Source organism: Rhagoletis pomonella, unplaced genomic scaffold, assembly GCF_013731165.1.
Source record: "Rhagoletis pomonella isolate Grant_MI unplaced genomic scaffold, Rhpom_1.0 Rhpom_scaffold_00001, whole genome shotgun sequence".
Classification (NCBI taxonomy): domain Eukaryota; kingdom Metazoa; phylum Arthropoda; class Insecta; order Diptera; family Tephritidae; genus Rhagoletis; species Rhagoletis pomonella.
The window spans coordinates 14,310,361-14,335,098 of NW_023458555.1; the positions used below are offsets into that span (position 1 = coordinate 14,310,361).

The following is a 24,738-nucleotide window of genomic DNA, read 5'->3' on the forward strand; positions in this document are numbered from 1 at the left end:
ATTTTTCATACAAAAATTTTTCGTGAACATTCTATAATACAAATCATTTAAATATAAGTTTCAAACTTTGTGTGAGATTTAGAAAACTATGCCAAATTGTATTTAATTATTTTCAGCAAAATTTCAAATTTTTACATCCGACTTTCTAGAAATGTGCTGGTTTGAAGTTGCTAAAAAATACGGCTAATTTTTTCCTATTTTGTACCATATAAACAAACCTTTAAATATACTTTGTATGAACAATGCACGCCACCGAGGGCAAGTTTGAATCTTTGCTGAAAAGTTTGAAACTTATATTTAAATGGTTTATATTATAGAATGAACGAATATATTTAAAAAAAAAATTTACGATTTTTTTTATGAAAAACTATGAATATTTAAAAAAAAAAATATCTCTATTCGGAAACTTTTTCTAATGGGTGTATATATTTCTTAATTTTACTAATAGCTTATCCACTTAGCGTTCGTTTAGTTTGATAGTTTACTAAGTAGCCTAGATACACACAGTTCTGGAAGAATTTTCAATTCAATTTCGTTTTTTTTTTTTTATTCATTTAATTCAATATTTGCCTAAATGGAAGGATAACAGTTAAGTATTTAGTTTGATCATTTACAGTGTTTATTTGAATTTCAAGCACATTTTTTAAGTCTTAGGCAAGCGAAAAAAATTTGCAAAAAATAACAATTTTCGTAACGTCCAAGCAATTTTTACTTGCTTTTACATATTTCAAAATAAATCAAATCCTCTTGTAACAATAAATTCTCTGCATCTGCTGATAGCAAATAGTATATGTATGTGGTACGTAAATATTTGGATTAATGGAAAAATTTTTCAAAAATATGAACCCGCTTTGATTGTCCATTTCGTCTTTTTAATACGAGTTGTAGTAATACATATGCCAACAACAGCTTCGTTAAGCGGTAAAATTTTCACTAAAAATCAGAAATATTTTAAATTCATGCATTTTGTATTCAATTTAGTAGATAAAATTTGTTGGCAACACTTCAGCAGCAAAATGTGTATTGAAGTGAGCTGCTCGAACACGTAATGTAAAAAAGAGAAGGAAAATGCTAACACTCAAATCCCGCCGCTGTGTCTCCATTCGCGCATTCTGGTAAGGTGGGCAAACCAACAGCCAACCCGTGTGGAGTCTTGAGTCACGTCAGAGAGAGAGAGAGGAGGCTTCGGAGAGGAAAGTTTGACTTATACGGTATAAGGGCCCGTTAAAGTCACCTCCAGTAGTTCAATATTAGTTGAGTCTATCTTGCAGAAATAGGCTCTCTGTATAAATGTTTATTCCTGTAAATTACTTCCAGCAACGTATTGTGCGCTAGGTTTGGGATCCACCTCCTAAAAAGAGCTACAGTGAAAAGGCAAAAAATGGCAAAAAAGGCAAGGTACCTTTATTCAACTGCTGGATATTTTCGTTCAATATAAGGCTGGAATTGCGGTGTGCGAGACAAGGCTGCATTGAGTACGCAGCGTGTGGCGTTTATTGCTGCTTCCGTTAGATGGCGCATAAATTTAGTGAATTTGTGATTGGGCGGAGACTAAAACACCTCACGGAAGCAAAAAAAAAACAACATTGGCCTAGTTTATGTGCCCGCCTGGCCGGAGAAGTTGGACGATGATACCAAAGAGTAGCTTCAACGAGTGCGTAGAAATAGCACTTTTACGTTAGGGCCAGCATAGAAGGGGTATTTAGTCCTGCTGTCGCAAACTTCAGTCGACATAAGCAATACCTCCGACAACGGCGTGAGGCTGATCGCTTTTGCCGCGGTATAGAAAATGGTAATTAGTAATACTGTATAGACACCAGCATTGAAACATCCACAAAGCCACTTGGGTGTCCTCTGAACGAAGAATTAAGAATCAAATTGATCACGTTGAAATAGACGGCAGATACGCATCAAGCGTTCTTGACGTGCGTTCCACACGATTGGCCAACATCGCATTACGGATAGGCAGCTAAAGTCCGCATGCGCGTCTCTGCAAAAAAGAACGTGCGCCAGGACAATGCAAGGAAGGCTGGGTATAGGCGCGTTTGTAAAAGTACCTGCCTGCAGAAGGGCCTGACCGTAATTGGGATGAATAACTCGCAAATTAAAGAGGAAATTCCCGCAGTTTTTTGTGTATCGATCCAAGCCCCCAAACGGTTCCAAATAGTGCCAAATTTCGATACTAGGAGTTGCTATTAAGCGATGATAGTTACTTGTAAATTTCGATAAATGTCAATAAACCATTTAGGGTATTCACAGACCTTCACATAGTGGGACGTCCTCATATAAGCTCACTCAAACCCCATGTGGAAAATGGTAAAAGACGACGCACTGTCCTGGTATATACTATCCGATTTTAATGTAATTCGGAGTATATGCTAGTTTTAACCAGAAAAGCGTACATCTGAAAGCACGTCACAAGCGGTCAATATTTACGTCCACCAACAATAATTTCACGAAATTTGTTGTACCTTGCTCTTTTACCCCACTTTGCTCTCTAGGCCCACCTCCTACAAATCTTTTTTGGCTCCAAGTAATAAATTTAATACATTTTCACGTAAGGAAACTTTTTGTTCGTAATTTTCCACTCTGTCTCACTGAGAACGCAACAAAAGTGAGTGTTATAATTTTTCGGAATTTCTCTTTTTTCCATTGCGTGATTTGCTTACTTAGAAAAATTTTTTATTGCGGTGTTAAAATCAAGCTACATATTGATTAAAGCGTTTCTTGCTTCAAAAAATCGGTCATTTGCGTTTTAATAGTGGGTAAATATTATTTTAGTGTTTTTTATTTTGTATTTTTTGCTGGTAACATTTTACAAAGTAATCGGTGATGTGTGTATTTCAATATTTTTATTTATCATATTTTGCTCAGGTATTGCTTACAGCTTCGGTGGAATTTGGCTCCATTTAAGTGAGTGAAAAATTAGTTGAATTTTTAATTAAAAAAGATAAACAATCCCAAAAGTATTGTAGATAAATACATACTACATACTTAAAAACATATACATACTTCTTCTATATATTGTTTGTTTCTCTTTTTTTGTAAAATATTTGCTGTTCATTTATTATTTTTTTACGTGTTGAGTAATTTATTTACCTTTTACAATAAGAACACTCTATAAGCTGCATTTTACCGTCAAATTCATTTTGTATTTTCCGTGTATTTGGTTTTTGTTTATACTATTGGCGCTGGGCGTTCGGTGCACGAAATTCATATTTTTTGTGTTTTTCATTTTTTACCTATAGTCTATTATGTTCTGTTTTTTTTTTCTTTATCTGCATTTGAATTTCTATTTTATCTGGCTATTAAGTTAATCCTTGTTTATCGTTATATTTTTGCTCTATTTAATTTCAGTGTGTTTTTTAGTTATTTTATTTCTTTTTTCTGAATTTCTGAAATGAAATTTCAATTTATTTTCAGTTCTTACAAATAGAGTTAGTACATGCATATACCTACATACATATGGACTATTTTTGAGAATTTTTTTTCCAGTGTTTTTTTTTTATGTCTGAATGTACTTATGTATGTAAGTAAATACTTAAATGAAATCTTAGAAATAAATTGCCTTTGGTATTTCATTTGAAGTTGTCATTCATATGTTTCGGTTAAGGGTTAATTGACCGGAAATACAGTAATAACAGCAAAAATTATATCGTAAGTACAGTAGTTATGTCATGTATTCGTACGAGTGTGGAACTATCTTAGTTGGCAGATGTGTTTACTATATTAGGTATTTACTAGTTTTATGTACATATTGCCAAACTTCATGCGATATCTCAAATTCTGTTATATAAAAGTGTTAACTAAAAATTTTAATTTTTAATAAAATCAACTTTTTGCAAAATTTAACGCAATTTTTTTAAAGTACTATTGTCAATAAAGTTTTAGGAATGTTTACAATCCAGCAGCGAGATTTTGAAAGGGTAGTCTTTGAATTTAAACTGCGCCTATGCTGAGAATATTTGTGCAGTGTTAAGACTTTGCTACGGTAGATTAGATGTACTCCAAAAAAAAATTGTGATCAGATTTGCTTTAAATAAATATTTTTTCTAGCAAAATCTCAAGAATTGTTTTTTTAAGTTATTATCAAGAATAAAACATTTGTTTATTGTTCTATTTATTTTTCTTAAGGTCCTACGTGTAATCCAGGGGTAAAAAAAAACCTTCGTTTTTCCTCCAATTTTTGCGAAAAGTGAAAAGTGAAAAATCTCCGTAGAAATTCTCATTCAGAATATGCGAGGGAGAAGAGAAATAGACCCCAGTAAATTTTATTCAGAATTTAAGCGACAGTTTTTGGCTTAGTATTCGTTGATTATCCTTAAGCAGGGATCACACGATTTGTGCATTTGTACATTTTGGCAATCACAGAGTGGTGTTGCCTAAAATTTTTTATCGAGAATGAATTCAGCTTAATAAAAGAACCCCACTCTGTAACTATCAAAAGGTACAAATCGTGTTATCCCTGCTTAAGCTTGCCGTAAGCTATATACATACATGCGTATAATAAAAACTTATGGAGGAATATTCACCAGAAAATCTCGAACACATTCAAAATTTCACCACTCGAAACTTAAAATCAAACCATATTAAGTTGCCTGAGAACTTTCAAATTATTTATTAAATTTTACAGTATTTATTAAGCATTATTTCAATTATTTTCGCTTGAAAATCCTAAATACTTTCTTTCTCGTCATTTCATCACACTTGATTTATTGAATCTTATTGTTTAGCATTCATTTCTATTAAGTACTACTATAATTATTCAATTACCATACTAAGTATATTTGTTACTACTGTTAGTATTTGTCAGTAAAGTAATTCTTGCTCGGCATCTTGGTATTACACTTTCAATTAGTTGAATTTATTTAAATTTATGTACAAATTTTAGTACCATTTTAACGTGTTTAACTTTACTGTTGCGTTTTGCTGCACAACGTCTAGAGTTGACTCTTGAGAGATGTTAGGCTTTTAGAGCTTAAAAACTGGGTTTTCAGTAGCCACTTACACAAAGTCTGAAAAGTGGTAAAACAGTCTTTAAGTGAACAAAAATGTAGGCCCGTAATTCATGTCCAGTTTACGAAACATATAAGTATGCCCACTTTTTCAATTGCCAAAAATTTATGACAGTTATTTGAACAAGTTTTTAAATAGCTAGAAATTTGTTTTAAATTTATAAATAACCAAAAAATGTTCACTCATGCTTTTAATGACCAAAACTTTATGTCCAGTTAATGCTTTCAAGCATTCTTAAAGCCTTCAATTGTCAAATTTCAACTCTAGTGTCCCTACATCTGCTCTAAATTTAAGTTTTATTTACATATTTGTCAAATATGTGAACTCGCATTATGTTTGATTGTGTGTGTGTGTGAAACATTGGAGCAATCAATTCTCATCTTTTGTAAATACTAAAAATTGTCTATGCCTAATTTCAATTTCCTTGAATTTCAATTATTTATACATATTTTTGTCAATAACAATTACTTTAGTTAATTTATTGGATTTTGCAATCGCCAAATTCGCTTGCATGGCAGGATAATATTCGCAGACGCATTTTCACGGTCAGACATTACCATTTCATACGCAAATATGTATGTATGTATGTACATCGTTTGCTTGCGAGCCGATCATTAGCTTTTAAAAACTTTATAAATTTGCTCGTAATTTTACGTGTTCTTATTTTTGTCTAACGGCTTACTCGCCTGCAAAATAGTATTCAAAAATTTAATCAGAAAATATTGAACTAATTTTTTACCTTCAGCCTTACTTACCTGCGGACTAACGCTGGCCTTGCGTACATTCCTGCCATTTTTGGCTTGGCTTTCTCAGAGATCTATAAGCGATATAACTTCTTGATTATTCAAAATACTCTCGAAGTCACTCTCCGACCATCAGGGATCCGAGTGAAAGACATGAAAAGAATTCACTATGGTTCGGTTGGTAAGCAGACCCTTCATCCACATTTCGAAATTAATGTAGCCAACATTGTGGGGATCAAATGAACGGAAGGTGCGTTCCAACTGGGAAATAAATAGAAGATGAAAAGAGTTGTAGAAAACTGGAAGGTTAAATACGTGAGATCATTTTTTTTTTTTAATATTGTGTTATGCCACATAATAAGTAACTTCGAACTAAGCTTGATTTAAAAATATTGACGGGTACACCCAAACAGACTACATAAAATGGGGTAATGAAATTTAGGTTAAGTTTGGCAGGCGCGTACGAATGAAAAGCACTTTCAATGACACGCACTTTCCATATTGTCGGTATGGCTCCGAAATTTTCACTTCGGCTAACTCCCCCCACAGCATTGAAAAGGCTCAATGAAAAATGTTTGAGGCGCCTTGTTTGCAAAGTAGGACATTGCCGCAGGAAGTGGTGAATTGCTCCTCTTTCTCATCCCAGAGGAAGCTCGTTGGCACACGCCATTCATGAAGCATTGGTGTTATGGCACAGTGCCCTCTAATGACGTCAGACCGCAGGTTGGGTTAACGTCAATAATCCCTCAGTACGACAATTATTAAGTTTCGGTCATAAGAATCATGTAATCTCACAGCTGTCACAATTGATCCATAGGTTATTAGTTACGGCTGTGATGTAGGTGTAGGGGGTGAAAAGATCCTTGGACTCCACACCCTTGGGTGGACAACGTAAGCAAGGGTACCCACTAACACAATGCAAGGACCAGAAGGATCTTTGCTCTGTCCAGGAAGCCATCACAGGAAGATTGTGACGTGACTCATTGAAGCCAGCGATGCACGATATCTCCGAATTACTTTCGACTTTACTACATTTGAAGCTAATTTTTTTAATACTGCCTGGCAGGCGATATAATGGCTTCATATTCAGGTACGCATCCTTTTATAAAGCCCAGCCTCGAACGTATTTCTTCGGAAACCGGGCGACCTCAGGAGTTAGTTGCTTAACCTTACCCGGTTACTGTAGATCTCTGTACGAACGGACGACACTATGTTTTCGCCACCTCCACCCCAACGCGAGCTGCGGCACTGAAGACTTTTTCTACGGACGCACTAGCCGACTAACTAGCGTACCATGGTAGCCTTCAGCGCATGCACTGAGCATCCTGTGCCCTGGAGTAGTGAGAGTTCCACCCTGCGAGCAGCGTCTGTTGAGATTTCTTCAGTTGGTCACAGTGCCAACTTGATGATCTTTAGTAGGATCAAGGAGTTCAGCCGATCACAAAACCTTAAAGTCACCCACCAAGTTTGACGTATAGATTGCCGCCTGGCTATCTCACCGATCAAGAAGGAGCACAATGACTGCGTAAAGGTGAAAGTAGACCTTCTATTGGCGGTAAAGGATACACCAGTAAAGGCACCAGAAATAAGTCAAAGCACCCAAAGACTGTAATCGGGCCTCTGTTGTGAAAGCAACAGATCAGAAGAGCATAGGTGTCATAAATGAAAGCAATAAATAAGGCAAGTTCCCTATGCACCAATGGAAGTAGAATTGTGGCGCTGTGTAAGATAGCAATCGACAAAATAGGCTAAGTGTACTCAGGATCTCGTCTTAAAGTTGATGAGTCTCAAAATATCTTGTAAGGAGCCAGGGAGAAAGACGAGGTACCATCAGACCCTGCGGATGTGTTGACGATACCCCTAGCGGTTAAATGTAAAGGTGTCTTTAGAACAGGAAAAAGTTCCTTTAAAATTATTATCCTTTGACATGTTATCCATATCCCTGATAAACTAAAAACGTGCATTTGTTAGGGTTTAGCTCTATTGAGCCATAGTGTGATAATCTTAGTACAATATCTTAGGCAACAGGTTAATTTCAAGTAGTTGCGGTTTTCTACCGGAATCTTACAAATTATTATACTTTAGATTTATAATATTTTTACGACATATACGACGAAGGCAAAACAGTACTGATTTTTTTGTATGGGAAGTGGTACACCCTAATACACATACGTATTTATTACAAAAAGCATGAAGAGAATATGCATATAGGACACTCTAATGAACGATACCAATTGCAAGGGATAGCATTAAAACATGAACTCTTGGAAGTTTTTCAATCTATCTTCTCAGTTCTGCAATAATAACAAACAATCTATAACTAACCCAACTTCCCATTTCCCATACCTGATCTTTGGCTTTTCTATCCTCCTCCGGTTGGTGCGGTCGTCGACCCATTAGCTCGTGTATCGAATGAAATAAATCGCTCATTTCGCCACGTGATATTCGACCATCACCATTCACATCGTACAATTTGAAGGTCCATTTAACTTTGTCGTACACTGTACCGCGCAGCAGTGTTGACAGTATATTGAGAAAGTCCTATTTTGTAAAAAAATATAGAAAAATAAAAATATAGACATTTCAATAGCAAATAAAATTAAAATCTAAATTAAAATAATATATATTTTCCACTCCTCAACCACTCACCCGAAAGTTCACGGACCCTGTACTATTCGTATCGAATGTTCTGAACACGTGGTGAGCGTATAAACTGGAATCTAAAATAAGGAACGTATCAATAATGTAGTAGATATGTATGCAATCGTCTTTAACACAATACCATTAAATTCTTAAGTGTCAAATATCTGACAATAATCCCTAATCGATAAGTTTGTAAAATTTATAAAAAAAATTTTACTTATACGAATACTTACTGCCATGTGGAAAGAACTTTGCGTAAATTTCTTTGAAGCATTCTTCATGCACAACGCCTTCGGGACATTCCTGCAATATGGAAAGAGAGCAAAATGAAGAGTTTATCACATGACCCGTACTGGAGGACACTTTCCAATGCATAAGCATCGAAGCATAAAGATGTCGTAAATATTTTATGCGTTCATAACTTTTCAAAAAGAAACCAAAAGTTATACTAATGGGTAAATGTGTAGATTAGGGTGTTCCAAAAATGTATGTGAAAAAGTAAAGTCGGGATTTTTAAGCTCTCAACCCCTAGAGTTATTGACTACCGAAAAAAACCCCGATTTTTTTATTTTGATATCAAAAAAAAGGATAGTGGTCGCTCAAAGCGCTAAAATTTTCCATGTATTTTATATAGAGAAAAAACCACTTTTCCTAGAAATGGTATAGAATTCTTAAAAATCAACTCTGCAGAAGATTCCCAATAATAGTAGCAATTGTTAACTTAACTTTTTTTCAAAGTAACTATAATCTATGGTTGGAACAAAAGCGCCTAAAAACCCTGCAATGGGGCGACCAATAAAAAATCTTTAGTAAGTCTCCCGAAGAGAACTAGACTTTTCCGATCAAAAAATATTGATTTTCAAGAATTCTATACCATTTCTACAAAAAGTTGTTTTTTCCCTATATAAAGTGCATGAAAGACTTTGAGCCCTTTGAGCGACCTCTGTAGATCTTTTATACTTTTTTTCGAAATAAAACAATCTTAGGTGGTGAGCGCATTAAAATTCCGACTTTAGTTTTTTTTTTTTTTGACCACCCTAATGTACACACACATATATGCATGTGTGAGCTTTGCGCTTGTACATAAGTTTGTATGTAAATAAAAGTGTTGTGCTTGTTCGTGATTTTCGATTTAGTAGAAACTTTTTAGTTTTTGATATTTTTGTGAGACATCTTTGCTGCGCCACGCTAATCATAACTTAATGAACTTTTCTATGAGCAACTCCGTGCCAAAATATTTTGAATACTCGTACAAATTTGTATAGATTTAAACTTTCAGCCACTTTTTTTTAATTATTATAGCATTTTAATTAATTCAGAGTTAGACTAAATTTTTATTTTTCGACCAGAGTCGCTGATTTTCATTCTTTGTTGATAGCTTGATTTTTTTGTACAGGAACAGTCTTTAATACAAACAAAAAAAAAAAACAATTATAAAAAAAAGTATTTTTAAGCTTTTTCACCGTTAAAATTTGATTTTTTTTTTTTAATTCACAATGCAAACTTGAAATGGGCCTGGTTTAGAAAAATGGTATACAGATCCCTAATCTCCGACCCAAAATTGAGTACATAAAAAATGTACTACACGTTTTTTGTGTAATTTTAAATCTTGAGATTTTTCCTTCCATCTTCTTTTTGTCCAATTATCTAGCACTTCAAGATATGGTTATCGAAGCTAGTCACACCAAGTTGACATAACGAAAGAAATTTTCTAAAGTAATATCGCCATTATTCGTGTCGAAGCCTTGGACCACTGTCTATGTGCTACGTGCATAATTTTTTGCCTCGCATCAAATTTTTACAGTTTCCTTTCAAAGAGTTTATGCTTAATAAAAAGGCTTGCGGAAAAGTTCAATTTCAGCAAATATTAAGAACTTAATGATCCATGACACATAATATCATGGCACATACATACATACATATTTATAGATACACACATATGTATGTGTATATACTCGGCTTCGATTTCAGTGGCAGCAAATTTTATCGCCCGACAACGCTAAAATCGTTTTTTATAATATTAACAAATAATATTTTATGTGTTCTAGCTATTTGGGGTACACTAGAGTGTGTCGCGAAAAAAAAGTATCTAAATAGGTACCGTGTTTAAAAACTCACTTCGGGGAAAAAAATTGTGGATGTTTTCTTTTACCAGACCAGGTGTTTTTGTGGTCACTGGCCACACGAATCCGAAGTCCGTTTTTCTCCAGCAAGTCAGGATTTCTAAACTCAAAAAACCTGGTGGACTTTATTGTATAGATATTGACAAATTTACTTTAATCTTGGTAGTTAGGGGGTTTGAAGTCATTTTTTGCAATTATGAAATCAGATTTTCTTCAAAAAAGGCAAATTCAATATGGTGGTAGAATTAAAAAAAAAAAATTATTATATTCTAAAGGAACCAAACCCCATAGATTTTTTTTACGAATTTTGAGTCAGTGGACATTTTTTAATTGTTAGATTTTGATTTCAGAGATCTGGCTTTAGATTCGTATCAGCAGGGAATGGATTTTATGGAAATTGCCTTTTTCTGCTAAAGAGATAGAGTATATTCGATTAATAATGTCCACGATTTAGCTTTCCCTGATTCCATATATACACATTTGATGTTGCCTTTTTTTGCCTTTTTAAGATATTTGCCTTATTTTGCCTTTATTTTACCTTTAAAAAAGTGATTATAGCGAAGACAAAGCCCTTATTCCTGATAATATAAAAGTTTCAAACGTTCCATATTTAAATTGGGCGCCACTTGTATCAACTCACGTCGAGCGCACGTTTAGTACATTCAGAGCTGTGTTAAAGCCTGTTCTGTTACAAAAAAAATCAAGTTGATAATGAAGAAAATCGATGTATAAATAAAGAAGTAATAAGTGGTCATATGAAAATGCGCAAAGATTTTTTTGTATGGAGAATGAGCAGGAAAGAATGTTACTCATACGTACGGTGACCATATTTATGGGAGCCGAATACGGGACAAAAAATAATATTTTTTAAAGAAATTCGTTAAGTTTTAAATTTAATAAAGTGTAATTTTGATATCGCTAAAACTTTTTTGGCAATTTTTTTGTTGACGGTCTTACGCAGTTTTTCATAAAAAGTAAGTACCTATGTTCGACCATTTTTTAAAGGAGAAGCAAATGGCAGCACTTTCCACTTGCAATTTGTTATACTAAATTTTAACGAGCTACAAAACTACAAACCAAATTTTTTTTTCTAAAGATTCTAATTAAATGGTTTGAAATTTTGGTGAAACATTGCAGAATTAATTTGTATGGGTTTTTCCACAAAGTCGGAAATCTGGATTTAATAAAAAAATAATAAACATTAAATAAACTAAAGAAAAATAGTCAAACCCTGCTAAAATTTCGGGACTTATTTATATTTTGGTCACTGTATGTATTCGTCGATTCAAATCACAGGCATTCAGTTTAGAAATAATAGCTGTTTATGGAGAAAATCACGATGATATACCAACAGCACTTAAAGCTGGTACATAGGCATGCAAATTTTAATGAGCAGTTAAGGAGTCAAAATAACGAACACCGAATACGGGGCAAATACAGGGCATTAAAAGAAATACAGAACATTTGGCGTCCCGTATAAAATAAATAAATTACCAGGACAATGGGTCAAAAAAGAGGACTGTCCCGTATAATACAGGACGGATGGTCACCGTACTCATACGCAATGTATACCTGAAAACTTATCGAAAACCTATCCATAGAATAAAAAATTAACTTGATTTTCGGAAGCAGCGAGCAATTCTATATAGGAATTGGATAGCGGCGTCCGTTGAGTATTTTTCCTGTAAACCAATTTATATTTTTCAGTTTTCAGTTCTATTGTGTGCCTTCTTTTGCCTTGTTTGCTTTTTCTAGCGCCTTTCCGCCCGGATTTTTTAAGTTGGAATAAAATCCAGCCGTTGTGGAGAAAAACGGACTTCAAATTTGTATTCAGCGACCCCAAGAACATGCAAACCACATGGTCTGGTCAAAACAACCTTTCATGGCCATGTGCTATCTACATGTACATGGCGTACATATGAACCAAAAAAAAAAAAATATTTATATTTTTCCCCTGTTAAAATTTGAATTTTATTCATTTTCATTTTTGCATCAAAAAGCAATATATCTGGAATGATTAACTTACTTCTCAAAAACAATCAAGTCAATCGAAAAGTGATGTTAAAAAAAACGTTGTTTTTGCTAGTTATTCATCATTTCTCATGCTCTCCTTATACCTATAAATATGTCATTAATTTAAAAAAAAAGTCATATGCCAATTCCACATGCGTTTTTCATCATTCATTTTCATCACATACACATGTAATAATCGCAAAAATAAATATGATTTATGCTGTGTGTATTTCAAATACATATCTACTTGTTAGAATTAATAAAACAGTGTAAAATGTCGTAAATCGATTATAGGATATACTTACTTACTTGTTCTTCTATTTACCTATCTCATCCCTAACTTACCGTTTTAAATCCACGATACATAATTCGTATTTCTTGTTTTGAGAATTTCGTTTCGCGATACAAATCTTCGATCGTTACGTTAATCGGCTTAGGCACTCGGGTGTGTTCCAATTCGAAGACAACCTCCTCGATGGGGCTTTCCGGTGGCGAAGTCATATTGAATCAATATTTGTATGTGTGTGTGTGTGTGCTTTTGTTTTACGTTTTGTATTTAATTTAAAAAAAAAATATCCCAGAAATCAATGAAGAACGTAATTAACGCGATAACGCGGGATGTTAAGGGCGTTTGGGTTCAAGGAAAATTGTTTATGTTGCGTGCAAGTTTACACAAGTCGCAATGCGTTAGCAATTAAGTGTTTGCTTAACTAACTTTTTTACAAGCTACTTGGCAAATTTTTTAAAATTAGTTGAACTTTTTTGTTTTTAGTTAAGTGTGGAATGGTGGTAGTTCCGCATAGGAATATAGCAAATAACCGGCAAGATAAGTAATCCAGTGCGTTGTACTATTTGCGATTGCTGCATTGCAATCTGTTTTAGTAATTCCATTAAATTCAATTCGCTTGATTATTGTTAATGTTGTTTTACACGTTTTTTGTGGTGGTGATGGTGGTGGTTATGGTGGTTGTTGTTTTTGCTTTTACAATTCACACGCTTCTTTGTATGTTGTGCAATTTTGTGGCTGTTTTGGCTTAGTTTGATTGGTTAGTTGGTTGATTAGTCAGTTCGCTTGTTGATTTGTTGATTTGTTGATTACGAGTATTTAGTTGATTAGTTGGTTGTGGTTTGGCTTGAATCGCTACCACGACGTTGGTACTGCATTCTTTGGTTGGCCGAAACGGTATTTAGTTGCATAGATAGCAGTTTGATTGAACAGAACAGTAGTTGTTCACATAATAGTTGTTCGTTCTTATTGTTGGTGCTGATTTTTTTTTTATTTGTGGTGCATTTTTGGTGTGTTTTAGCTCGATTTGTTGTTGTTGTTGTATGACATTAATTAGGTAATTTGTTTGGTTGGTTGTTTTTGTTAACTTTTTGTTTCGGCGGTTTTGAATTTATTTTACAAACTTTTTTTGTTGTATTTACAAACGTCTTAAATACTCATGCATGTATAGCAATTTTAATTTTTCTCAGTTTTCTGCTTTAGCTTATACGCTTTTTATGATTTTAATAGTGACGCTCTATTTTTGCTGCCAGCAACTGTAATTGATAGAAGAATAAAAACAAGTTATAATTAGCAAGGTGGCAAAAATCGTGTTTTTGAAAAAAACTTTGAACGCCCATCAACTAAAAATATTTATTTGGGAAAATTTTTGTTTAAGGCGTCAAACCTGTAGAAATGATCGTGGCGCTTTTTAATGTAGTATTATTATTTTATACGGATAATAGGCAGAAATTTCACTTTAGTCGCGCGTAGGATTCGCACACCACTTTTTTTTGAGGGGACGGATTTGTAACTCGATCATGCATTTCAATAGCTATCTTTCGCACTTTACTGCATATTCGCATTTCAAAAACATCAAAACATTGGTCTTAGCTTAAGTAATGTAGAAGATATTAGCGTTACAGTATATGGACTATCAGTACGGTGACCATTCGTACTTTATTTCAAAGGACAGTGCTTTTTCACAATAGCTTGTCCTCTGACTTTATTTATTTGTCTAAAAATCTACTTTGTCCTTTATTTCAAAACTTGACTCACTAGAAGTTGACTCGCAGAAGTTCACTACTTTTGAACTAGCTGTGATTACGCCCCGACTACTTTATGTACTTTTAGCTGAATACTTTTCCTTGGTGTTGTCGCGCAAAAAGTCAGTTTGTTTTCAACTAACTAAAAACTGGTTATTTATAAGCTGACCTTTGGTATGCTAATTAATAGAATATTTTAAGAAGCTCACTTTTTATACTTTTTTTTTAGATTAGCTATTACCTATTAATTGCCATGAACATAGCTCAAATGCACGTCTTCGCGTTTCAACGTATGATTTTTGATTTTTGTTAATGGTTTTTCTTAATTACGAAAAATTAAATGAAAATGGGCCCGTTTCATATAGAAAATAATTAAGGAAAACATTCTAGAGAAGGCTCTTCCGTAATTGCTTTTAACTCCTTCTTTTTTTTCTGGGTAAATATACATGCACTGCTGGAACAAAGTATTGCCACAGCAAATTTTTCACAATATATGCAACAATTTTTATTCTAATATTTTTCCGTCAATTTTTTATAAAAATATGATTCATTCTACAACAAAAACATAAAAATATAAGATTTTCATGAAAATTTTTAATTTTTGATTAGTTTTCTTTTTTAGAAAACTCGAGAAAATTCAGCAAATTTTCATGAAAATTTTCAACTTTTTGATCAGTTTTTTTAGAATTTTTCTGAGTATGCATACTTGTAGCCCAATTAATTTTATTGTAATAAAGTACAAGTTTTAAGTAGCTAGGAAATACCGTTGATTTTTGGGAAATTTATTTCACGCAGCCTCTTCCATACAAATTTTTTTTTCGAAAATACTTTATATGGAAAAAATGCAAAACACCTTCAACAAAAATTCTCGAAAAGCAGGTCTGCAAAACTGCCTACTCAAAAAAGTTCTAAAAAATCTGATTAAAAAGTTTGAAATTTGCAGAATTTTGCAAAAGGAGTTATATTTTTATGTACTTTGTTGCAGAATTAACCATATTTTTATACAAAATTGGAGGAAAAATATTGGAATAAAAATTGTTGCATATATTGTGAAAAATTTGCTGAGCCAATACTTTGTTCCGGCAGTGTATATTTTTCTTTTTGTGCACAAGTTTTTATTTTTTTCTTTTGAAGGGAATATGGTGACAAAAATACACATACATAAATATGTACATATTTCTTCAGCTGAGCCCTGATTGACTTTTATATGTTGTATGACTTTGAAAGCAATTAAAAGTTGGCCGTAATAAGTGGTCCAAAAGTTAACTATTTCAGTAGTTGACTACGAAGTTCCCGACAGGGATATGTGCACACACTCACATGCATATTCTAACAAATAGCAAATTTAAAAACAATGACATGGAAAATTTGTGTTTATCTTCACAACATGGTTGCATCCTGCTGTTTTTGCGAAAGCATGAAAAAAAACAAGGCTAAAACTACGACGAACAACAAAGAGTTATGAAAAATAGTAGTTTCATGAATTGTTCACTGAAAAAGAAAAACTAAACAGAAATCAACATATGTAAATACTCATTTAGATGGCGTGGCATTGTCATAGTAGATAGCGAAGAATAGTTGCAAATTCTGTTCATATGTACATCTTTAAGTACTGTATGAGTAGGAGATGAAGCGTGAAATCGCAAATAGTTTGAGGCACGCAAAACAATGCCGCGAAGGACTGTATCGAAACCCCCCCCCCCCCCCCATTTTCCTTGGTTAGGCCTGCCACAGAGCACACGCGTTGCATGCTGACATGCAATGCATTAAGGGAGTGCCGCCCCAGCGTTTATTGCCCCAGTAGGTTATATGAACTATGTGTACGTGTATATGTATGAATAAAATTACTACCAGTCATGAAAAAGGCAACATTGGCAAACTAGTCGACAAACATGAGTAATAGTGTCAAGTACAGTTACTACACACAATCAAGCAAACAAATTAATATTGACGAAATAGGTCAAAATCACTTACAATCCAACTCAGCGAATAGATACCTAGCATACCAGCATATACACACACACGCTCAATATTAAAGCAATTCAATTCGAATTGAAGACACTTTAGGTAATTCAAAACCGACCAAACCCACTCATCAACTGAGCGTCAGTTAGAGCGACGGCCAAGGCGTTTACAAAATGCCAAAACGCGCCTTTAAACTACACGGTTTGACACAATTACGCGCTCAAAACAAATTGCCAAATGTCATTTCATATTTTATTTTTATTTTTATTTTTTTTCACTTTACAAACTATTTTTGAAGCATTTAAGCCAAAAGAGGTTCATCCTTTTGCTACATTGACTTTATAAGCCTCGCCGAGGGTTGCCAAAAAATGCAGGCAACAACAACAACGGTGTTGAATGGAATAAAAAGCGTTAGTGCGAGGTTTTACATAAATCAACGCCAATAATTGTCATTTATTTTTTGTCAAATTAAATATTACCAAATGACCTCAAATTTGTGGCGATAAGGCGGAATTGGCAAAATTACAAGAAATGGCTGAATAGCCAAGCAAAATGGCAACCAAAGCCAAATTGGGCAGCTAAGAACATATTTTAGCAGCACGCGACTTAATATTAAGTGAAAGATGATTCAGTTAAATTTGAATCTATATGTACATATGTAAGTGTACTTACATGCTTACATATGTATTTCTGCAAATGTCCTCTCTGTGGGTTGGATATATAGCATAATTTTATGAACTTAATTACCAATTCTTAAGAAATTTTTCAATTCTAAATAAATGCGCTTGTTAATCGATTCATCGACTAATCGGTTGACCAATAGAAAATTAAAAAAAATGCCAAGTTAATTAAATATGGAGATTTATTTAACATGGTTGTTTTCAGGACAAAAAACTTATAATTCAAGTAAATTTATTAACTGAATTCTTTTTTTCTATTTTTATTGAGCTTAACGAGGTTATTATTGAAAAATTTTGTGGAAAAACAACAATAAAAATATTTAATAATAAAAATATTGAAGATTTTTCTTTAAGGAGCTAAGGAGCAAATGAATTTTTTTAGCTCTTTGTTCCAGCTCCGCTGCAGCTAAAATCCTTTGCTTCTTAGCTCCTTGCTCCTTTGCTTCGCTCCGCTGGGAAGCCCTACAAATAAACCAATAGGGAACAGCTTGTTATTTTGACTCCATATCAAAATTCCGTCAATGTTACCACCAACACGCTTCCTTTCAAATGAAAATATGGGTGTCAAACTACCAGATTGCCGGCAATAGATGTCAAGCAATAAGCGCTGGCATATCCCTGCAGTGAAAAGCCAAACCAGTTTGTAAAAATACCAGTTCATTAACTAGTCTGTGCTAATGCGATGGCCAGCCAGTTTCGCGATTTCGAAGAACTTAAGCGTTCAGCGACATCTGCCTGGTTCTGGTGCTGAGATCGCAGATTCGATTCCGCTTGGAGGTGGTTAGCATTTTTAAAATTAATTCAGTGTAAGTCAATATAATCATTTCAATTTAAATATAAATAATAAATTTGATAATCTAATTTCATCGAAGAAATAGTACATGTGCCATAAAACAAGAAATGAATAAAAATATGTTTTTTATTAAATTTAAAAATTACAATAAAAACCATAAATAAAAAATAAATTAATAAAAAAATTTCCCTGCGTCAGAGATAGAACCGTGGACCTCAGTACAACCACGCCAGTTCTATGCTCTATCGGCCATTGGTACTGATGGAGCGCCGCGAGCAAGGGATGAACTGGCACATCATCATCTCACCAACTGGTATGATGCTACTAGTACTTCTAGTAGTAGATGCTAATGCATAGTCTGACAATTGACATCTCGTAGGACATCGTCATGTTAAAAATACCACTCGCTACCATTGAAAAAGTTGGGCTGAAAAGCAAACTGGTAGTATTTTAGTTCACAACTAGTAGCTTTCTCTCAATACGTTTCCATTCGATACCAGCTTATTTTAGGAAATATTCCTAAAAAAACTAAGCTCGATGGATAGCAGTTCATTCATAAACCAAGTTAAGGACTTTTGCCAATTATGCTTAATGCGCAAACGAGATTCCTTTCTCCATTTTGGTCGATTATCACGAAGTTCTGTGCTTTCAATATTTCAATTACTATAAAGGAAATCTTAAAAGACGTTGCTATATCAAACTATCCGCTCATTTCAAAATTTACTTTCGCTTGCCTTCTTATTCTAAACCATTTTACCTAATTTATGAGAGCATTATATTTTTTAACAGATTTTGCAAAAAGCAAACAATAAAATAATTTTGAATATATGTATGTAAATAATTTCAAGTCTTTGCCAAAAAAGGGCTCTTCTGAATGTATGCACACAAAAGCCATAAACAACCACATACATTTTTATGTGCACATGCAGTTATGTACCAACTTTTATGACAAACATATGTATGTACATAAATGCAGACCATAGTCGCGTGCGTGTGGTCGACCACTAAGCCAAGTCTCGTCTAGTCTGTCACGTATTTAAATCGTATAACAGTTTTTGTTGTTGTTGTTTGTTTTCACGTCGTCGACAATCGCGTTAATGCATATTTATTTGGTAAGTGAAGAATGGTCATAAATTATTTGTTGGCGGATATAAATTAAGCAAAGCAATAAATTTTCCCACAAAAGTCTAAAGCGGAATAAGCGAATAACAAAGAATTAAGCGGAAAAAAACCAAAGCGTGACACCACTACATATTTATTATTTATATATCATAACTATTTAGGCAGATTCTTTATAACTACTCTTTAATTTTACTATAAAATACAAGGGTTCGAATAATTAGACCTTAAGGGGCATATTTGAGAGCAACAGATCCCTCGAACATCATGAAAAAGTTGATGACTTCCTAGGTTAAACTAGTTTAGGATAGGTAGCTGCTTTACGAAAAAGGACTTATACAGTGACTCATACAAGTGAGCACGTGTTGATGTTTTTAAATATTCGTAGCGTTCTTTGAGCTAAATGTTATTTTCTATAAAAAATACCATCCGCTTTTACCAAAACCATATAAATCACAGTTTCAAACATTATACAAAACTTAGGAAAATTCAACAAATTTACATCAAAATATCAAGTTTTCCATTTAAATCTTTGGAACATTTCTGGGTATGCAGTTTTCAGCCCATTCAATTTCAGTTTAATGAAATGCAAAAAATCGCGTTGATTTTTGTGAATTTTTCTAGAAACTGCGTTTGCGTTTTTTTATATGACAAATGCAATTTACAAAAACTGGCGTTGAATTTTCGATATTTTGTTGCTAACGGTTTCCCGCATTTTCTTTCATACCAAATTCATGCTTGTATGGAAAAAAGTGCACAAATACGTCACCAAAAAAAAAATCTCAAATGTCAACGGGATTTTTTAGCCATTTGAAACTAGCACTAAAATTGTATGGGCTATAAAACTGTATACCCAAAAAAGTTCTATAGATTCAGATTCAAAAGTTGAAATTTTGATGAAAATTTGTTGAATTTTCCTTAATATTTTATAATTATTGAATCTGTGATTTATATGGTTTTGGTTAAAGCTTGGACAATTATAGAAAAATAACAAAAAAAATTAACTCGAAAAACATTATGTATGTATGTATATTAAAAAAACAATCAACACGTGGTCACTTGTTTCAGTTACTGTACATTTACTATGTTGTTTTTGTGTTGCCACTTGGTATAATTAATCCTGGAAGAAATTCTAACATGATATCACTTCATCGTCCTTCAAACAGGTGCGAAAATAGGGCTCCGTTTCTAAAGGGCATGTTCGATCAGGACACCTGTCAGTATCGAGAGTTGGTCCTCGGTCAGCTGAAAAACTTCCTTAAATCGCCCGTGGTTCACCAACAGGCAGAAAGCCTTTGTAACTTTGAATGCAGGAGTTTTCGTCCAGCGCTCATCGAGCCGACTGTAAGACCATATCGGCAATAAGTTGGGAATAAGGCCACATATATGTATGTATGTAGTAAAAATAGTCTCGTGTTTTCGTTCCTGGGATATGCTTTGTCAAAAACAGCGAATTTTATACACTGTGCGTCAATGCTTGTCACGGCAGCCCTTACTTCGGCCCCAACCAAAGCATACATACATACATAATTCTAAACTTTCCATCGGTAGATTTTTACAGCAAATTCCATGATAGTTGCACTATGCGGGCATGCGGAAGTCTTATAAACTCCTGCGAGTAATTTACGGAAATTTTACTATACCATTCCCCTACTATGTCTAGACAGCAAATTCTCTATAGTATGCCCAGCTGACATAATATAAATTATTTATATAAAAATTAAATAAAAGTAAAAAAATATTTTTCTGTTTAAAGCAATAGAATCGAAATCGAATCGAAAAATTACTTTAAAAAAATAATAATTGAAAAAATTTTAACAAAATAAATTACAAAAGAAAAAAATGGATTATATAAAGAAAAAAGTATATATTAAAACAAGTAATTTTTAGCAAAAAAAAAACCGACTTCAACTCCCATATAAAAAAAAATATATATATATATATCTCATGATCCCCTGATCGGATCTCAACCAGATTAGTATGGAATTACCTCTGAGAAACTACCTTTCCCATGCAAAAAGAATTATCGAAATCGGTTGACGTGGTCCAAAGTTATGCGGTAACATATATAAAAAAAAAAAAAAAAAAAAAAGATTCCGACGAACTGATAACCTCCTCCTTTTTTGGAAGTCGGTTTATAAGAAAAAAATTTAATGCAAGAAAGAAAAAACAAACATTTCGCTGCCCGAGGATTCGATTCCGGTTTCCAGGTCAGTACTTTTCACCATAAAAGTTGACTAGGGAGCATTTTAAATATGACTTTTGTGCCAGAATAAGCAAATATTTTCAAACTGTCTTCCAATAGACTTTCAACTATATTTGCCAAAATTGCCCTGTAAAAATTTAATTAAATGAACAAGTAATTTTTTAGCGGAAAAAACATATGCAAATTCATGAGTACCGTTAATTTCTTCATGATAAAAAGAAAACATTACTTCACTTGTCAGGGAAAAAACAGTATCTCTTATGGTTTGACAGGTAACCAACCTTATTAAATGTGTCGTTTGGATAAAAATTTTTTGATTTTTTTTTCTAGGCACTGCGTACCTCAGAAAATTATTAGCAAATACTCAGTTTAAAGAATTTCATATTACAGCTTAAAAATTAAGCCTTAAAATGTGAGTTGAAATGTCACACCCGTTACCGTAGAATGAGCCAAAGACAAAATCCAAAAATTAAAAGAAAATTTACCTAAAAAATTAAACAATAAAATTAAACAATAAAATCTAAAAATTAAAAGAAGTTTAAATTTAAGAAAAGTCAAAACACACAAACTCCCCTTTTTGTTATTTGTTCTTTTGTTAGAATTGAACAATTGCTTTGTGTTAAGTTTAGGTAGTTTAGTAAATCAACTATCAATAATGAACAATGTAAGTACATACATACATACATACAATTGACTGCAGCAGTGCAAAGAAAGTGTCTACCTATGATCGAATGTTTAAGCTAAACAGTTATGCGGTTACTAGGCAGCTGCACTAAACTATGAGCTCACAGTGATTCTGAAAAATAATCATAAGTGGATCGTAAACAAACAATAAAAATAAATAAATTTTTAAAATACGCTGCCCGAGGATTTGAACCTCTCTCTATGATCTCTCGCATGACACGCCAGTGCTTTGCTTTCTCAGCTATTGCGATTATTGGGGCATCGCGACCAAAATAATATAGATACATCTCCATTAGCAACATGCTCAAGTGCTGTTAAACGAGCTTCTTGTTAAAATTTCTGCCCTTTTACTAAAATGTATGTATTTGAATAAATCGAATCAAAAGATCTGAAATATTAGAAAGAAAAAATGTTTTTGTCCAAACCATCTTGTCTAATAGTCTTTCAATTTTCTTACAAAAGACTTTTTGAATATCTTAGTCAGAATTGCCCTGTAACTTACTTTCAGGCCTTGAAAAAATTCAGTTCTAGGTTTATTCTATTCTTAGATCTTGTGAATGCCACTGATAACTAATTACATACATATGTATGTATATTTATGTATACATAGCTTCACTTACAAGGGTGCTTTAAAAATTTCAAACAAAATTTTAAAAATAATAAAAAAAAAGTTTCTAGAGCTTTATATCAACAATACCTACACAAATCCTCAAAACGCTCGTTGTATTTATTTTCTAATATTTTTATTTTTTTCAAAACATAAACTACAATTTTGGCAATGTTTGCTGCTCAAAAGTTAGTTGCTTGATTTGCTTATCTAGTTTTTTGTTTTAGTTTGTTTTTTATTTTTTAATATATTTTCATTTGCAAACAGCTATGTGTGTTTATACTCGCAAGTATCCTTGTAGACTTTTAGTGTGCACTTAAGCATTTGATAGCGTCATACTCGTATAAGGATTTCTATTTTTGGCCAGTCCAAAGTTACATATGAAGCGCGCACCCGCGCACTCAAAAAAAAATAACACATAACAAATAACAAACTTGTGCAATAAATTTACTGAAATTTTTTGGCTGAGTGTGTGAAATTTAGTACGAGTTTATAGTATGCATTTTTTTTTTTTACTACGCCGTTTCGCGCTTCGCCACGCAAACTGGTAACTTTAACTTTTTCCGATGGTTGTTTGCGATTTGGTTTTGAATTTAGTCTACTGTGACCGCTGAGTTATTTGCTCGCACACTGACTAGAACTGGACTGTGTGAGTGGTGGCCTGGGCTAAACTGAGCTGTGCTGGCATGTTTGGCTAATTCTTCTACACAGACTGTGGCTGTGGTTTTAGATTTCTGATGTTTTACTCCATTTTTTGCCATTCATTTTATTTTGCTTTCGGTTATATGGCTGCGTTCGACAAACGCACGTATGTTTGTATGCATGTGTGCGTGTAATATTTTGTATTTAGCCATTTCGGCACACAAAATTTCGTGCATTTGAATTTCATGCGACCGGAAATGGTTCTGTAACAAAAAAAAACTGGTAGAACTGGCAGAGTACGGAAATGATGAGAGGCAAGAAAGTTTTTGATATTGCCCTTCTTGTGGCTGTTGTTGTTTTAGTGTTTTAGTTGTTTGCTTCATGTTTCCCTTGAAGGTTTGCTATGCCTTTATGAGCTGTTAGGCAGGCAGGGGGTTGTTTTTAATTTTCTGCTTTTCTATTGAAATTTAAATGGGCATATGGGGCTTTTACAAATTCATATAGTATAGTCTAACAAGCGAGATTACATCAGTGTAAATGAAATCAGCGGAGTTAATTAATAATCAAAAATTCTGACTACATCAATTGAATATTGAAAAGAGGAAAAAAGTTTGCAGCGATAGCTCGAAGAAAATGCGCTTGTTTGCTTTCATTGGTGGCGATTTCAATCTCGAATAGCATACCGAAAGTTAAGGGTAAAGTATCAAACAATTTTCTGCGCTTATGAAAAATCATTTTTGGATTAACCTCGCTTTCATGTTTGGTAATTTTAAACTTTTTTTAATGGCTCAGATTTTCTTACTCGCATTTCCATAGCACCACCACGAGTACCTACATACTTTACGACCATTTCTGACGTTTTAAAAACTGGCTTAATCTCTGCCATTACCTTCCTTTTGAATTTTATTGTCGCCTGCTTCAATGCGCTTCCATTTTCTATATCAACAAAAGTTAGCCAAAATCGCATACACTTTGTTGCCGTTGCAGCATTTCCGTTGCGCTGTAGCAACCACACCGTTAATCAGCGACAACGCTTGACGGCTTGTCGGTCACTCAGCTAGTCACTCAGTCACCCAGACAGGCAGTTAAGTTATCGTGTGATATCCGCTACTACTTAACTGTTGTTACTATATTTAAAGTAGCAGTAGCCCGCAGCACAAGCAGTTAAAAACTACTACTATCGAGCAGGTTATAAAAAACACACACACTCTCACAAAAACAACAAAGCAAATTTTAATGCATTTACGCATATGCACACAAACTTATGAGAACCTTAGTGCAAGCAAGTCGAAGGAATTGTAAATATGTATGTAAGGATGAAGGTATGTTCGCGCATTTGTGCCTCTCCACATGCGATTATAGCGATTTACCACCAGCTACTACATACATACATACATACATATGTGCATTTGTATATAAAAGAAAATCTTTTCATACTCATATGCACATTAGGGCAGAGCGAAATGATTTTTT

General features: G+C 33.6%; 1 protein-coding gene across 1 annotated transcript; it reads right to left on the bottom strand.

The window, feature by feature from the left end:
• Positions 1-5,203: 5,203 nt before the first annotated feature.
• On the bottom strand, positions 5,204-14,079 carry LOC118750733 (Kv channel-interacting protein 1). The gene is made up of 6 exons (XM_036485469.1): positions 12,884-14,079; positions 8,636-8,705; positions 8,409-8,479; positions 8,106-8,300; positions 5,772-6,020; positions 5,204-5,702 (listed from the first exon to the last, which is right to left on the bottom strand). The coding sequence occupies exons 1-5, from the start codon at positions 13,037-13,039 to the stop codon at positions 5,892-5,894; spliced, it is 621 nt and encodes a 206-aa protein (XP_036341362.1). The 5' UTR covers positions 13,040-14,079; the 3' UTR covers positions 5,204-5,702; positions 5,772-5,891.
• Between the last annotated feature and the right edge of the window lie 10,659 nt (positions 14,080-24,738).